We start from the raw sequence: 14,864 nt of genomic DNA, 5'->3' as shown, positions 1-14,864 counted from the left end.
TATATTATTTATCTACTGATACTACTATTTCTCTACTGTTCTCATTTCGAATATAATGTTTACCTTGAACTGTGAAATTTTCCGTTAAATTTTGTTGACGTCGGAACTGATGTATCGATTCATAAAATTACGAAAATCGATTTGTGTTTATTATAGTACTATAATAATATCACGTAAAATGCAGGAATTGTGAATTTTTTTGCCATCGATCTTTACAACCAAAATAACAATAGCAATTCTTATTCTAGAAAAAAACATCTGAACGCAAATTATTGTGCCATATTAAATTGTATCTTTGTACGAAAGGCTCATGTTAATTAATGCGAATGGCATATTGTTTCACGGCTCTTGAAAGTTAGTTTTTTGTGACCGCGTAACCGAGTAATTTAAAATTTTTAAGTATTGGGTTGCCAAATAACGTGATGAAAAATATCTATCATCCTCGTACCACAATCGTATAAGTAATCATTAAATATGAATGCAGGGTCAGTTTTTTTGGTAATTTTAAAGCTTTAACAAAATAAGCAAAAAAAGTTAAAATATTCAGCGTCAAATTAATACGAAATTATTTATTTCTTATCGTTAATCGCCATAAGCAACGCAACGCAGTGGTTTTTCAGGTGCATAAAATCTGCGTGAGAATAAAAGAACACGATACACTTTTTAAATCAGCCATTTTTCATTTTTTGATGGACTGCATGTATGTTTTTTCAAATACTCATTGTGACTGTGTGAGCCTTACCAAAATCTTCACGTGCGTGTTCTTTTAGTTTTATATGAACTTTATCTATGTGGTACCATCCGATTACTATTATATTTGAATGACTTCCTACATTTGTAGCACTCGTGATCTTTGATTTTTTCATGAACCCTGGCAATGTGTCTGTTCAAGTCACATTGATGTATGAAAAACTTTTCACATATTTCCCATAACCGCGTTCATGGAATCGTACAAGAATTGTATCTATGTGCTGCATCAGAGTACTCTTCATCTCTAAAGACTTGTCGCACGCCTCGCATTTTTGGTCTCTGATTTCTTATTGAACTGCGGCAATGTGTTTATTCAAGTTACCTCTTTAGCCAAATGATTTTCAACATTATTGGCAGAAGTGTTCTCTGATTTTCAAATTAACTATATTTATAAGCTTCGTTATATTATTGTTTTGTCCAAACGACTTGCCACACTCTTTGCATTTTTAATTTTTGATTTTTTTATGAACTGCATCAATGTGATATAGCAGATGACATTTATATCCAAAAGACTTTTCACATTCTCCGCACTTGTGTTCTTTAAGTTTCAGATGAACTATATCGATGTGCTTCATAAGATTACTCTTTTGTCCAAACGACTTGCCGCACTCGAAGCATTTGTGATCTTTGATTTTTTCATGAACTGCGGCAATGTGTCTATTCAAATCACAGTGACGATAGAAAGCTTTTCCACATGTTTCACACGTGTTTTCTTTGGTTTTCAAATGAACTATACGTATGTGCTTCGTCAGATAACTTTTGTGTCCGAAAGACTTGTCACACTCTTTGCATTTGTAATCTTTAATTTTTTCATGAACTGTGGCAATGTGTCGATCCAAGTCGCCCTTGAGACCAAAAGACTTTTTACATTCTTCACACGTTTGTTCTTTGAGTTTCAAATGAACTACATCTATGTGCTGCATTAAATGATACTTTTGTCCAAAAGACTTGCCGCACTCTAAACATTTGTAGTCTTTAACTTTTTTATGAACTGTGGTAATGTGTATAAGTAAGCTAGTTTTTTTAACAAATAACTTTTCACAGTCTTCGCACATATATTCTTTGATTCCGAGATGAACTGAATCTATGTGGTTCACGAGGTGAATTTTTTGCGAGAAGAACTTGCCGCATTCTTCGCATTTCTGTTCTTTGAGTTTCAAATGAACTTCATCTATGTGCTTCATCAAATAGCTCTTCCGAACAAAGCAATTGCCACACACGAAGCATTTGTGTTCTTTGATTTTTTCGTGAACTGTTGCAATATGCTCAGCCAAACTTTTCTTATAACCAAAAACTTTTCCACACACGTCGCATGTGAAGTTTTCGGTTCTTTGATGGACATTTATAATGTGTTTGTTCAATTGTCCTTTCGTTACAAAAGACTGTCTACAATTATCGCAAAGAAATTTCCTTAGTTTCAAATGAATTCCATCCACGTGATTGTTCAAGTTTTGTTCAGTTAAGAAAATCTTACCGCAATCATCGCATTTGTGACGTACTTTGCTATTTTTATTTTCGAATTTATGTTCTACCAAATCTGACATTGTAAAAATCTGACAACTTTTCACTTATAAATTAAAACATCTATCTACTGGTACTATTATTTCTCCACTGTTCTCATTTCAAATGTTTACTTTATATGAGTTATTGCCGTCGAAATTTTGTTGATGCCGAAACTAAACTAATGTGTACCGGTTCATTACATCATGAAAGTTAATTTATGTTTATTCGAACTTTCATTTTAAACCCAAAAGAGTAATTTTCGAACCTCAAAAGAGTAAACTGCGTTATTAACTCTTTTAAAAAGAGTAAAAGACTACCAAAGTAAAATGACTACCAAATGACTAGTAAATAACTAACAAAGTATAAGCAGGCCTAAATTTTGATCATCGGCCTACTTTCTCCTTTCACACTTCTGCTCAGGAAAGTTTAAAAAAATTAATAAATTCAAAAAATTACAGGTACATTTTTTGATTGCGATCAAAATTTTATTATTCGTATTTAATTATTCTATGATTGATATAGAATTTTACAATGTGTCAGAAAAACATAATTTTATTGTTGATAAGTTCTACTTTGTATGTGTAAATAATAGATGAACTATTTAAAATATAAGACTTATCATTATTTAAAAAAATGAAAACATTTTAACTACAGCTGAAAATGTAGTTTAATATAGCATATATTTTCGAAAAAAATATGAGTCAAAAGGAAAGATATTTATATAAGCAAACTGTAAAGAGCATCTGCAGACTGAAATAGTATACTAATATGAATATAAATATGTTCGAGTCACTGAATCCTTGTGCAGAGTCTGTTTTTTTATTTCACAAAATGAAGGAATAAGACTTAAAATATTCAGTATCAAAATGAGTAAAATCATTAATCCAAATTATCATTAATTTTTATCAAAAATCGCAAAGTATATGATCTTGAACACAGTGGCATTTCAGGAGTATACAAACTGCTTAAGATTGAAAAAACATGATACATTCTTTGGATCACCAGTTTAATGTGCTGCAATCGTGTATTTTTAAAATCCCTATTACGATTGTAAACTTTTCCACATTCTAAACGCATGACTTCTCTAAGTTACAAATAAACTGCATCTATGTGCCTCATCAGATTACATTTTTAACATTTTTATGAACTGTGTTAATATGTCTATTCAAGTTACTTATATGACCGAAAGATTTTCCACATTATCCACAAATGTGTTCTTTGAGGCTCACATAAACTGAATTTATGTGCTTCTTCAGATCGCTTTTTTATCCGAAAGACTTGCCTCGTACTTCGCATTTTTCATCTTTTACCTATTCATGAACTGAAGAATTGTGTCGATTCAAAATACTTTTTGTACTAAAAGACTTTTGACATTCTCCGCACTTGTGTTCTTTGAGTTTCAAATGAACTAAATCTATGTGCCTCATCAGATTACGCTTATATCCAAAAAACTTTTCGCACTCTCCACACTTGTGTTCTTTGATTTTTTCATGAACAGTAGCAATGTGTGTATGCAACTCTATTTTTTTAACATAAGACTTGCTACATTCATTGCATTTATGATTTTTGATTTTCAAATGAACTGTATCTACATGCTTCGTTAGATTATTTTTTCGTCCAAAAGACTTGCCGCATTCTTCACATTGGTGTTCTTTGAATTCCAGATGAATTGTATCAATGTGCTTCATTAGATAACTTTTATCACTAAAAAACTTTCCACACTCTTCACATTCATAATCTTTGATTTTCAAATGAACTGCATCTACATGCTTCGTTAGATTATTTTTTCGTCCAAACGACTTGCCACATTCTTCACATTTGTGTTCTTTTAATTCCAGATGAACTGTATCAATATGCTTCATTAAATCATGCTTCTTTCCAAAAGACTTGCCACACTCTCCGCATTGGTGATCTTTGATTTTTTCATGAACTATGGCAGTGTGTCTTTTCAATTCACATTTATAACTAAAAGACTTTCCACACTCTTCGCATCTGTGATCTTTGTTTTTTTCATGTACTGTGGTAATGTGTCTATGTAAGTTACTTTTTTGGCCAAAAGACTTTCCACATTCCTCACACATGTGTTCTTTGAGTTCTAGATGAACTGTATCAATGTGATTCATTAAATCATGCTTTTTTCCAAAGAACTTGCCACACTCTCCGCATTCATGATCTTTGATTTTTTCATGAACTAATGCAATATGCTCAGTCAAGCTTTTCTTATAACCAAAAACTTTTCCACACACGTCGCATGTGAAGTTTTCGGTTCTTTGATGGACATTTATAATGTGTTTGTTCAATTGTTCTTTCGTTACAAAAGACTGTCTACAATTATCGCAAAGAAATTTCCTTAGTTTCAAATGAATTCCATCCACGTGATTGTTCAAGTTTTGTTTAGTTAAGAAAATCTTACCGCAATCATCGCATTTGTGACGTACTTTGCTATTTTTATTTTCGAATTTATGTTCTATCAAATCTGACATTGTAGAAATCTGACAACTTTTCACTTATAAATTGAAACATCTATCTACGGGTACTATTATTTCTCTACTATTCTCATTTCAAATGTTTACTTTGTATGAGTTATTGCCGTCGAAATTTTGTTGATGCCGAAACTAATGTATCGGTTTATAACATCATGAAAATTAAATTGGCTTACTAGACTATATTAATATTGCAGCTGTGAATTTGTCTCTCATGGTCAATTAATCGGGACCAAAATTTCACAAAATGTGTGTATTGGTCAGCTGTGTTCGCATCGTACTCGCACTCACCTCACTCCACGTTACTTGAAAGTGAGACTTATGACTCGGTGAAGGGGGCATAAATGTGAAATTAATTTAGATTTTAAATATTGATTTAGGGCTCGAGCACAACGAGTCAGAAAATGTCCCTTACATCGTGAGTATCATAGTACACTATTTCATGGCAATATGTTAATGGCTTTTAAAATGTTGTCTCATCCAGTCCTAAGCTTGTATCGTTTATAGGAATAAAAGTTCTTTAGCAATAATACATTGGTTCAAATTCGAGTTTATATAAACCATAATCAATCAAAGTTAATTCAATCGGAGGTTTGAATTATAAAAACGCACTTTACTCTTGATGCTCAAAGTAAATGTAATAATCTTGATGCTTGAGTTGCGCTTGAAGATCCCGAGCCCAGAGCACATGCAGAGCAAACGTATTTCCTAGAAAGGGTTAGATTTTTTATTATCAAATAAGATTCGATAAGAATTTTTAAAAATAATCTCATACAATGATCTTCATTTTTTATCATGTTCACTGTTTAATGAAAATAAATTTCTGAAAAGAGTTTAAATGATCAAATAATCGCTAAAGCTACAAAATACGCAAAAGTTACCCACTAGTGCTCATGTGTGACTCGGTAAGATCTTGGAAATTATAATGCATCATGGCTCACGAAGTGAGATATTAAAATAAAGATAATATTTGACGCTCTCAGTAGTATACTTACTTACACCTGGCGTCATCAGAAAAGATCGTGCATATTCAGCATAAAGTGAATTTGTTAGCACAATAATATCAATTGCATGCGGTGTATTTAAAACGTCACTTGTTTTAAAAATCACGTTATTTACTATTGCCGCACAACTCAGATAAAATAATTTTCTCCTTTTAATTGTCACAATGAAAATGTAAAAATCATTTTGAATTAGCATTCCAAAAGTTAAGGGCCTCATTCAGTCTAAAATGAATACGTCATTAAAATGACAACAATCTTATTGGTCAACCCGTTCGAAAACCTTACCCTGCATATTTATTGAACTGGACAGTTGACTATAGACACACAAGAACGGCGGTTAGGAATGCAGCGACGGTTGGCGGTGCCGCCGGCCGCACGCGGCAGCCGCAGTACAGGCACAGCCACTAGCCAGCGACTAGCGAGTCGAGTCGTTTCGTGCAGGTCAGTACACGTTACGACGCCGCAGAGTGAAGCAAAAAAATACCGTTGTAGTCACATACGTGATTCAAGTGAGACTTATCAATTTTATAAATTTTTATTAGTGATTGTGTTTTGTGCGAGCGTGTAAAACAATTATAAGACCATCGAAAATGTTTAAAACAATGCGAGAAAAATTGATTGAAGGTTGGGAGAAAGAGGAAGATCGTTACAAATTTTTCAACAATTTTCTATCTTTGATCGATAATTGGAAAGTTCATCTTCCAAATCTTCGAGACGATCTTCGCACGGAAGAAATTGATTGGCTTCTGATCGAGGCCACAAAATATCAAAATAAAATGCCAGAAAAAAATCAAGGAAAACGAATAATCGAGTTCGTGGCAGCTAGCGGCTGCAAGGACGAGCCCGAGTTGGATGAAAACGGCAAGCCAATATTGCGTCGCACCACTGCGATACATTATGCGACTTCATTGGACTACCATTTGTTCAAAATATACAACAGATTCGACATCAACTCCGTCGACGAAGATGGATACACACATTTTCACGCGGCCTGCAAGTACAACCGTTACGACATAGTCGAGGAATTCCTGAATCTCGGGCAAGATCCCGATTGTCTCCCTCGGGAGCCGAATACGAACTCGGTAGATTCACCGCTGCATTTCGCCCTGAAGAGTAGCTACCTCGTGGGAGCCCAAAAAAAGGTGATCGAATTATTGCTCAAAAGTGGGGCCAACCCGAATTTGCCCGATAAGGAGGGATCGACACCTCTGCACGTCATTTACCATTGTAATCGTCGACTGATCAAGACTTTTTTCGAGATCATCTATCGATACAGATCGACGCAAAGGATAAGCTGGGTCGGACAGTGCTACATTTGGCTTTAGCCGATAAATGCGAAGAGACGGCCGAATTACTGCTGACAAGAGGCGCCGATTCGAATGCGGCGATGATGGACGAATCGACTCTGCTGCACATCATTTGTCAGCAACGTTACGACATTTACAGGGCCCGATTCTTTTTCAAGATCAGCGACGATAGAGGTCAGACGCTGCAAGTCAACGCCGTGAACGACTTGGGTCAGACACCACTACACTTGGCTGTTGAATACAACATCAGAAGCTTGACCAAAGTGTTGCTGAGAATAGGCGCCAATCCGAACTTGGCCGACGGAGACGGATCGACTCCTCTGCACGCGATTTGCAAAAAAGGTTGGGACGATCAATCGGCGACATTCTTGAAGATGTTTCTCAGGATCATCGATGCGATTCTGCAGACGCTACAGGTTGACCGCCGAGACAAGTGGGGTATGACGCCCCTTCAGTGGGCCGTGGCGTACATCTCGCCGAACACCGTTGACATTCTCCTCGATCGTGGCGCCGATCTGTCCAACTTCGTTTTTCCAACCGAGATTTACTTCGCTGCGAAATGGGACACCGGGGAAAGTAATTTGAATATAGGAACGTCTGGCGCCTTGGCCGTCGTTGAACATCTCGAGAAAAGAGGATACGAATTGGATCGAAGCGATGCCCTTACAATAATGAAAGTATTCTACAAGCACTGATCGTTGAATATCTTGGAAAATTTCGAAGAAATGCGCAACAACAAATGCTTCGTGGAAAGTGCCAAGGAATTGATGATCAAGCCGAGTAAAAGTCTGTCGCTCTACGACTTTATTCGGCTGCCACCCGAAGAGGCCATGCGAAGAAAACTAATCACGTACACAGACTACTTCGAGTTTGAAAGCTCGGATCTAATCAAGTCTTTATTTCTGAGGCGTGAGCTTAGCTCGTGCCTGCGCATTGCAGTGGCGGGACAATTCGTTCGTCAATGGGCACTGGAAATTTTCATGATGCTGACACGCTACCAGCTGCCGATTCTTTGCTGCGACAACATCATTGAGCAGCTGACAAACGCGGATTTGCTGAAAGTATGCGTGGCAACTGGAATCAATGCAAACGAACAGAACCAAAACATGAGATGTCCTTTCTTAATGGTATTTTCTATTTTTTATTATTGTAAATAATAGTTTATTTACCATTTTCTAACTTTCAATGGTTATTATTTCCAGACAGGGACGACGAGGGAATTCATGTTCTTCTTTCTTCAATTATAGTGTTAAAACATCATTGTGTATTAAATAAAAACTTGGATTTGACTTGTAACAAGTGTCTTCTTTGTCCGATTATCCTATTCAGATTAACTCGCGGAAGCAACCGCATTGAGTATAATGACATCCATTGATTTAAAAGTACGAGTGACAAATAGTCCAGGTGCTGATGTCACGTGTGAGGTAAAAGGTAATTTATGACTTGACATTTACACCGGGGGACATGAAATCCAAAAACCAGTATAAGAATTGAAATTAGGTAATCTGTAATAATAAAAATTGTATTTCGATTAGCCTTTTTTTTCGTTGTTTTATCAAATATAAGAAACGAACTTTTTAGTTCTAATTTTTAATTTCTTCGTACTGAAATATTATTTGTGGAAAAGTTATTGTTGTTCACAAGTCAGATCGAGTGTAATATTGCCCCGATTATATTGATTCCAATTTTCATATCATGATTAGTAAATATTATTGAGATCAGTTTGAGTTCTATTTCGACCTGTAACGGTAGTATTGACAGAGTGAGTCGCAAAAGACATTTCCAACGAGTAAGATGGAAACTAGTGGTTTATTCAATCCTGCTGTTAGGTAATTTTTATTTTGTGAGGATAAAGTCATAAAAATATTGAAACATAATTCATCATCTGATTAATATTATTTCAGAGTGAAAGGCGAGCCTTGTGATGTTTTGCTTACCCAAAATAATTATGAAACCATCGACGAAATACCCGTAACTGAAAATGTGAAGTACGAAAGGTTTCTTCAAGAAAACTGGGTAAGATTTAATAATTATTGGCGACTGTAGCAGTTAAGTTTTAATGAACTGTCCCTCATAACTTGAATCTTTTTCAGACCCAAGAGTTTCAAGAAAAAAAGCTTGACGACATTCAAATCGAATTGGAATGTACAGACATGAAGCCCAATTTATTGGCGGTTGCGAAAATAGAAGATTATTCTCCAAGTCAATGGCCGGATAGCGATGAGTATAAAACCAGAAGCACAATTAAACTAGAAACTGTCGGGTCAGTGAAGAAAGAAATTTTGAGGGAAGGAGAAAATGATTTAAATTTAGGACGTGGACTCAGCAAGAAAAATGAAACAGGAAGTGTTTCAAAAGAGATTAACTATGATCATTGGCTAAAAACTCACACTGAACGAGCCCGTAATGGCAATATTACACCTGCATGTGATATTTGCGGAAAAGTGTTCAAACTTAGAGGTAATCTCAATAGGCACATCGATTCGGTGCATCGTAAAATAAGACATGCATGCGATATATGCCAAAATACGTTCTCAGAGAAGAAAAGTCTCAGAATTCACATCGATTCGGTGCATTATAAAATTATGCATCCATGTGATGTATGCCAAAAGACATTCTCAAACAGCAGTAATCTCAGAAAGCACATCGAGTCGGTGCATAATAGTGTCAGATATGAATGCGATATATGCCAAAAGACATTCTCAGATAAGGGTTATCTAAAAACCCACATCGATTCGGTGCATCGTAAAATAAGACATGCATGCGATATATGCCAAAAGACATTCTCAGACAAGAATAATCTTAGAAATCACATCAATTCGATGCATTATAAAATTATGCATCCATGTGATGTATGCCAAAAGACATTCTCAAACAGGAGTTATCTCAGAAATCACATCCATTCGGTGCATAATAAAGTCAGATATGCATGCGATTTATGCGGAAATGTTTATAAACGAAGAAATGTTCTTAATATACACATCAATTCGGTGCATCATAAAATAAGGCATGCATGCGATACATGCCAAAATACGTTCTCAACGAAGAAAAGTCTCAAAAAACATATTGATTCCGTGCACAATCGAGTCCGATATGCGTGCAACATATGCCAAAAGACATTCTCAGAGAAAGGCACTCTCAAAACTCACGTCGATTCGATGCATAATGGTGTCAGTCACGCATGCGATATTTGCAGAAATGTTTTTAAACGAAGAGGCGATCTCAAAACTCACGTCGATTCGGTGCATTATAAAATTATGCATCCATGTGATGTATGCCAAAAGACATTCTCAAACAGGAGTAATCTCAGAAAGCACATCGAGTCGGTGCATAATGGTGTCAGATATAAATGCGATGTTTGCGGAAAGAATTTCACAAGCAAAAGTAATCTCCAAACCCATATCGATGCGGAACACAATGGAATCACCCACGCATGTGATTTCTGTGAAAAAAAATTTAAATATCAAACTGAAATCCCTAGACATAAAAAATTGTCGCACAATGGTATCATACATTCATGCGAGACATGCGGCAAGACATTCGGACAGAAAAGAAATCTCAGAGCTCACATCGATATGGCGCATCCCTCGCTCAATAAGTCCTAACAAATGTTTAAATTTATGTTCAACTGCGAATAAAACAGCATCTAGTACATTGTTTGTGAAATTAGGAGACTTATTAGAAAATGATCATTCATTGCAACAATTTTATTCTTCGTTATGTTATTTCGCTGTCGCATACCTAAAAATAACTTTCAAGATGGAAAAACAGTAATAATAAGCTCAATTTGATTCTTTAATAAATGTGTGATAAAAATGTGTATAAAGAAATAGGAAAACTTCAATTCATCTTTCTATCTTAAGCAAAAAGACACGTGTAAACTTTTTTTTAAATGATTTTAATTTTTATTGATAAATATTAAGACCTAAAATAAGGCATGGATAACGATGATAATTATAAATATTATATAAAACAGACGAAATTTTGTAAGATTCAATATTGTTTGAATAATAAAAAATTGAATAAACATTACCGCTTAATAAGTGTCAGAAAATAAATTGAATTTTTTTAATTGCCTTTTTTGTTTACTGTAATAAATAATAGTGTATTCCTTTATAAGTCATGATTAAAATTATTTTTCAAAGTTTCAATCGACAAACTTACATTATAACTATCATAATGACTCGAATTGTATCATGTTGAATATATAGAAATCTACATTTATCATTACATAAAAATCTAATTGATAATAAACTGTTATCCAGCTGTGATTACATTTTTCTAATTTATTATATATTTTCTAATAGTTTTCTAATGCTACATATTTTCTATTAGTAGCAATATTAGTATGCACTCGCATCGGAAATTGACAGTGACGAGGGCGGATCGATTCTGCGGTTGACCAGTCGGTTGTGGCCACATTCGATGCTCTCGAGCGACTACTTCCTACGGATTGATTGTAATCTAAGTACACTTGGATTTGACTTGCGACAAGTGTCTTATTTGTCCGATTATCGTATTCAGATTAACTCGCGGAAGTAACCGCATTGGAATGACATCGATTGATTTAAAAGTACGAGTGACACATAATTGAGGTGCTGATGTCACGTGTGAGGTAAAAGGTAGTTTATGTTAGGTAGGTAAAAGGTAGTTTATTTTTTGTTATAAAACACAATTAAAAACAAAATTAACGAGATGAATCCAATTCTCGAGTACATGGTTAAATTATTTTAAAAAGCTTAACCTGGGTTATAAATGCGAAGTATCTAAAAAATTTTGAGAATCGATTTAGATTTGATAAAACGTTTTTTTAACTAATTTAATATATTGCTTGTACTTAATTCAATCATTACTCATAAATAGAATTTTCCAATTTTCTTTTTTTTCTGGCGATAATTTTATGTTTTATAAAAATTGTAAGATCGCAAATTATTACACTATATTAAAATTTATTTTATACAAATTTTTAAGTATATTAGCGCTTGTTATATTTTGCATCATGGCTCAAATAAAAAAAAATTAGACTTTTATTGCTGCTTTTATTGTTCGTTTGGTAGAATACTAAAAAATACTAAAAAAGACTTACAAGAATAGCCACATTAAAAAATGTATACGATTTTCCAGTTCTAGAGATAATTGAAAGTTTTTACACAAATTTTTTGACCCGTATAGGCGTGCACTTGCTCCGGTTTGTTGTCTTGTAATATCAGGTTTTGAGAGGCAGAATTAGGTTTTGAGACTTTCACGATATTTGCGTAAACTTGTAAACCGTATATTATTCGTTGTTGAGAATAAAGTTCAATCGATGAATTATTGAAACTAGTAAAATTAACGAATGAACTAAAAAAAAATCTAAATTTCCATAGAAAACTTGAACTCATTTTTAAAAAGTCTACTTATTTAAAACAATAAAGAACTGCACAAAAACCGATGTTGAAAGGGAAATCTGAACGAAAATGCAAAAAATATTTTACATGCCAAGTGTACGGAAAAAATTCACGAGAACAGCGACAGTAAGAAATTTAGACTTTCCATTTCTGGAAAGAGCTATCGAAATTTGTACATTAATGACTTGAATTTAAAGTTTTCTTACGTCGCTGAGCTTTTTGTATTGATAAAAAGGTCTCGGTGATTTCACTGCAGTTATATGACTTGATTGTACAATTCTCGCGCAGCAAGAAACCAAAAAACATAAAAATTTGTTCCCCGCGACAGCTTCAACTTGCATTGCAGATCTCATATTTGAGTCTCGCGGTTCAACTTAAAACATAAGTATGTTTGTCTACATTATTACAGTAAGTTTATAGTTACAAAATTTTGTGTTGACATTATTGCTCAGGCGCTCATCTCTACTCGATTCGACAGTCGAGAACGTGACAGGTAAGAGAAAGGCGACTAGTAAAAATTTTTGATGCGCTCAGTACACAATATTTGCTTGTAAAGAGCAAAAGTATTAAAATCATCAGCGATTGTAAATTTGAGTGCGTGGTTTAATCATGGATCACGATATATATTATGATGATGATAGCTTAAACGATACTATTTGCAAAAGACGTCGTGCCCTTCCTGAAGACGAAGAAGATGATAATTTTTTTGAGTTTTTGGATGAGAGCGACGACGAAAATCCCGAAGACATGGATTACTATGGTCAAATCAACTTGGTAAAACTAAAGAGTTTACGAGAACGGTTGAATTGGGAGAACGAAGAAGAGAGATATCCATTTTACCTACGCCTTTCAAACCTGTTGCGAGATTGGAAAGGCGACCTTCCGAATCTCAAAGACATTTTTCGAAAGGAAGAAATCGAATGGTTTCTTATGGAGACATTAATCGACAGAAAGAAAACCGTTCAAAATAAGCGAGGACAATTTTTCATCTGCTTTGTGGACTCCACCGGTTACAAGGACGAGCCCGACCTAGATAAAGACGGCAAGCCAATACTGCATCGCTCCACATCAGTGCACTTGGCAGCCAAGCAGAATTCGTTAGGTTATACTGTTCTTCTATCAAAAATATACGAAAATTCTGACGTGAATTACATCGACGAATCTGGATTCACGTATTTTCACGCGCTCTGTAAGATTAACCGTTGCGAGAAAGTCGAGAAATTCCTCGAGCTCGGACAGGATCCCAATTGCCTTGTGACAGAAACAGGCGACTCGCCACTACACTTGGCTCTGTATCCGGGTTTGTGGGCCAAGGAGATGATGGGACTACTGCTGAAGAGAGGCGCCAATCTGAATTTAGCCAATAAGGAGGGATTGACACCTTTGCACATGATTTGCAAGAGTTGGAATTTTCGCACGTAGGGTGATGTAGCAAATTCATTTTTCGAGATCACCGATGCAAATCATCAAACGATACAGATCGATGCAAAGGACGATTTGGGTCGGACACCCCTTCAATTGGCCGTGGCGAATCTCCGTCCACATCTAGTCGATGTACTCTTGGATCGTGGCGCTGATCTGTCGAGCTTCGCCTTTCCCACCGAGGATTACTTCGCCAAGGAATGGAAACCGGATGATGATGTTAAGTCGCCGAATTGGTATTTTTTGTTGGCCTCCTCCGTTCTGACCGTCGTCGAACTTCTCGAGAAAAGAGGATACGAACTGGACCGAAGCGACGCCCTAACGATCATGAAATATTTCGCCAAGTACGAATTTTTCAAAAAGCCGGTGGATTATGATATACGATTTCGTTTGCGTGTTCTCAAGAACGATCATACATATATGTTTACTCCGAACATGTCGCTTTATGACCTGATCCGGTCACGACCCGAAGATGCGGAAAAACTACTCACGTATGCGGATTGCCGGACGTTTGCTTCCGGAAACCAAAGATATTGGTATTATTCGTTTCAAAAAGAGCATAGAACGGCTAGTGCTATGTATCTGTGCGAGTTACTATTGAAAAGATTTTTCCGGCGTTGGGCCCTGGAACCTCTGCTGGAGTTGACGCGCCACTACCAAATGCCAATTCTCTGCTGCGATATAATCATTAAAAAATTGGCGAACAAAGATTTAATGAATATTTGCTTCGCCGTCGCGGATCAAGGCGAAGCCTAGAAAACGTAGGTGAAGACATGGGCTTCATTGTTTTACTAATTCTTTCATGTGCAACGAGTCAAGATAAACGTGTACTGTGTGGACGAAAGCTAAAAACGATCATGATGTATAAGCTTAAGCTTCTTGTTTTACAATTTTATATTTAATAATATTTATGTCTCTATAAAATTATGTCAAATATAACGCATGAATTAACTGAGTCGTGGCTCATGAATAAAAAAAAACAATTGAAATATTAAATTACGTATTAAT

The 14,864-nt window shown here is 35.4% G+C and overlaps 6 protein-coding genes across 6 annotated transcripts; 4 read left to right on the top strand and 2 right to left on the bottom strand.

The window, feature by feature from the left end:
- Positions 1-542: 542 nt before the first annotated feature.
- LOC106660341 (zinc finger protein 724-like) lies at positions 543-2,347 on the bottom strand. Its single transcript, XM_023459432.1, has 2 exons — positions 2,225-2,347; positions 543-2,136 (listed from the first exon to the last, which is right to left on the bottom strand). Exon 2 carries the CDS (start codon positions 1,932-1,934, stop codon positions 1,197-1,199), a length of 738 nt encoding a protein of 245 aa, XP_023315200.1. The 5' UTR covers positions 1,935-2,136; positions 2,225-2,347; the 3' UTR covers positions 543-1,196.
- Positions 2,348-3,502: 1,155 nt separating this feature from the next.
- On the bottom strand, positions 3,503-4,788 carry LOC106649023 (zinc finger protein 3 homolog). Its single transcript, XM_023459459.1, has 2 exons — positions 4,667-4,788; positions 3,503-4,578 (listed from the first exon to the last, which is right to left on the bottom strand). The coding sequence occupies exon 2, from the start codon at positions 4,374-4,376 to the stop codon at positions 3,564-3,566; it is 813 nt and encodes a 270-aa protein (XP_023315227.1). The 5' UTR covers positions 4,377-4,578; positions 4,667-4,788; the 3' UTR covers positions 3,503-3,563.
- Positions 4,789-6,516: 1,728 nt separating this feature from the next.
- Positions 6,517-7,065, top strand: LOC106660348 (E3 ubiquitin-protein ligase mind-bomb-like). Its single transcript, XM_023459455.1, has one exon. It carries the CDS (start codon positions 6,517-6,519, stop codon positions 7,063-7,065), a length of 549 nt encoding a protein of 182 aa, XP_023315223.1.
- A 20-nt stretch (positions 7,066-7,085) lies between these two features.
- LOC106660338 (ankyrin repeat domain-containing protein 27-like) lies at positions 7,086-7,744 on the top strand. Its single transcript, XM_023459434.1, has one exon. The coding sequence runs from the start codon at positions 7,128-7,130 to the stop codon at positions 7,740-7,742; it is 615 nt and encodes a 204-aa protein (XP_023315202.1). The 5' UTR covers positions 7,086-7,127; the 3' UTR covers positions 7,743-7,744.
- A 1,042-nt stretch (positions 7,745-8,786) lies between these two features.
- Positions 8,787-10,896, top strand: LOC111693780 (PR domain zinc finger protein 15-like). The gene is made up of 3 exons (XM_023459431.1): positions 8,787-8,876; positions 8,952-9,063; positions 9,141-10,896. Exons 1-3 carry the CDS (start codon positions 8,842-8,844, stop codon positions 10,650-10,652), a joined length of 1,659 nt encoding a protein of 552 aa, XP_023315199.1. The 5' UTR covers positions 8,787-8,841; the 3' UTR covers positions 10,653-10,896.
- Positions 10,897-13,043: 2,147 nt separating this feature from the next.
- On the top strand, positions 13,044-13,856 carry LOC111693793 (putative ankyrin repeat protein RF_0381). The gene has a single exon (XM_023459454.1). The coding sequence runs from the start codon at positions 13,044-13,046 to the stop codon at positions 13,854-13,856; it is 813 nt and encodes a 270-aa protein (XP_023315222.1).
- Positions 13,857-14,864: the final 1,008 nt, after the last annotated feature.

This window comes from Trichogramma pretiosum, unplaced genomic scaffold (genome assembly GCF_000599845.2).
Source record: "Trichogramma pretiosum strain Unisexual culture from Peru unplaced genomic scaffold, Tpre_2.0 scaffold61, whole genome shotgun sequence".
Lineage (NCBI taxonomy): Eukaryota > Metazoa > Arthropoda > Insecta > Hymenoptera > Trichogrammatidae > Trichogramma > Trichogramma pretiosum.
This window is presented reverse-complemented; position numbering and strand designations above follow the sequence as displayed.

Excerpts from the sequence above, each read along its gene's own strand:
- LOC106660341 (XM_023459432.1), bottom strand. The coding sequence starts at position 1,934 with ATGAAGCACATAGATGAAGTTCATTTGAAACTCAAAGAACAGAAATGC.
- LOC106649023 (XM_023459459.1), bottom strand. The coding sequence starts at position 4,376 with ATGAATCACATTGATACAGTTCATCTAGAACTCAAAGAACACATGTGT.
- LOC106660348 (XM_023459455.1), top strand. The coding sequence starts at position 6,517 with ATGCCAGAAAAAAATCAAGGAAAACGAATAATCGAGTTCGTGGCAGCT.
- LOC106660338 (XM_023459434.1), top strand. The coding sequence starts at position 7,128 with ATGATGGACGAATCGACTCTGCTGCACATCATTTGTCAGCAACGTTAC.
- LOC111693780 (XM_023459431.1), top strand. The coding sequence starts at position 8,842 with ATGGAAACTAGTGGTTTATTCAATCCTGCTGTTAG. Across the intron at positions 8,877-8,951 it reads TTATTCAATCCTGCTGTTAG|AGTGAAAGGCGAGCCTTGTG; the intron begins GTAATTTTTATT and ends ATATTATTTCAG. Across the intron at positions 9,064-9,140 it reads GGTTTCTTCAAGAAAACTGG|ACCCAAGAGTTTCAAGAAAA; the intron begins GTAAGATTTAAT and ends AATCTTTTTCAG.
- LOC111693793 (XM_023459454.1), top strand. The coding sequence starts at position 13,044 with ATGGATCACGATATATATTATGATGATGATAGCTTAAACGATACTATT.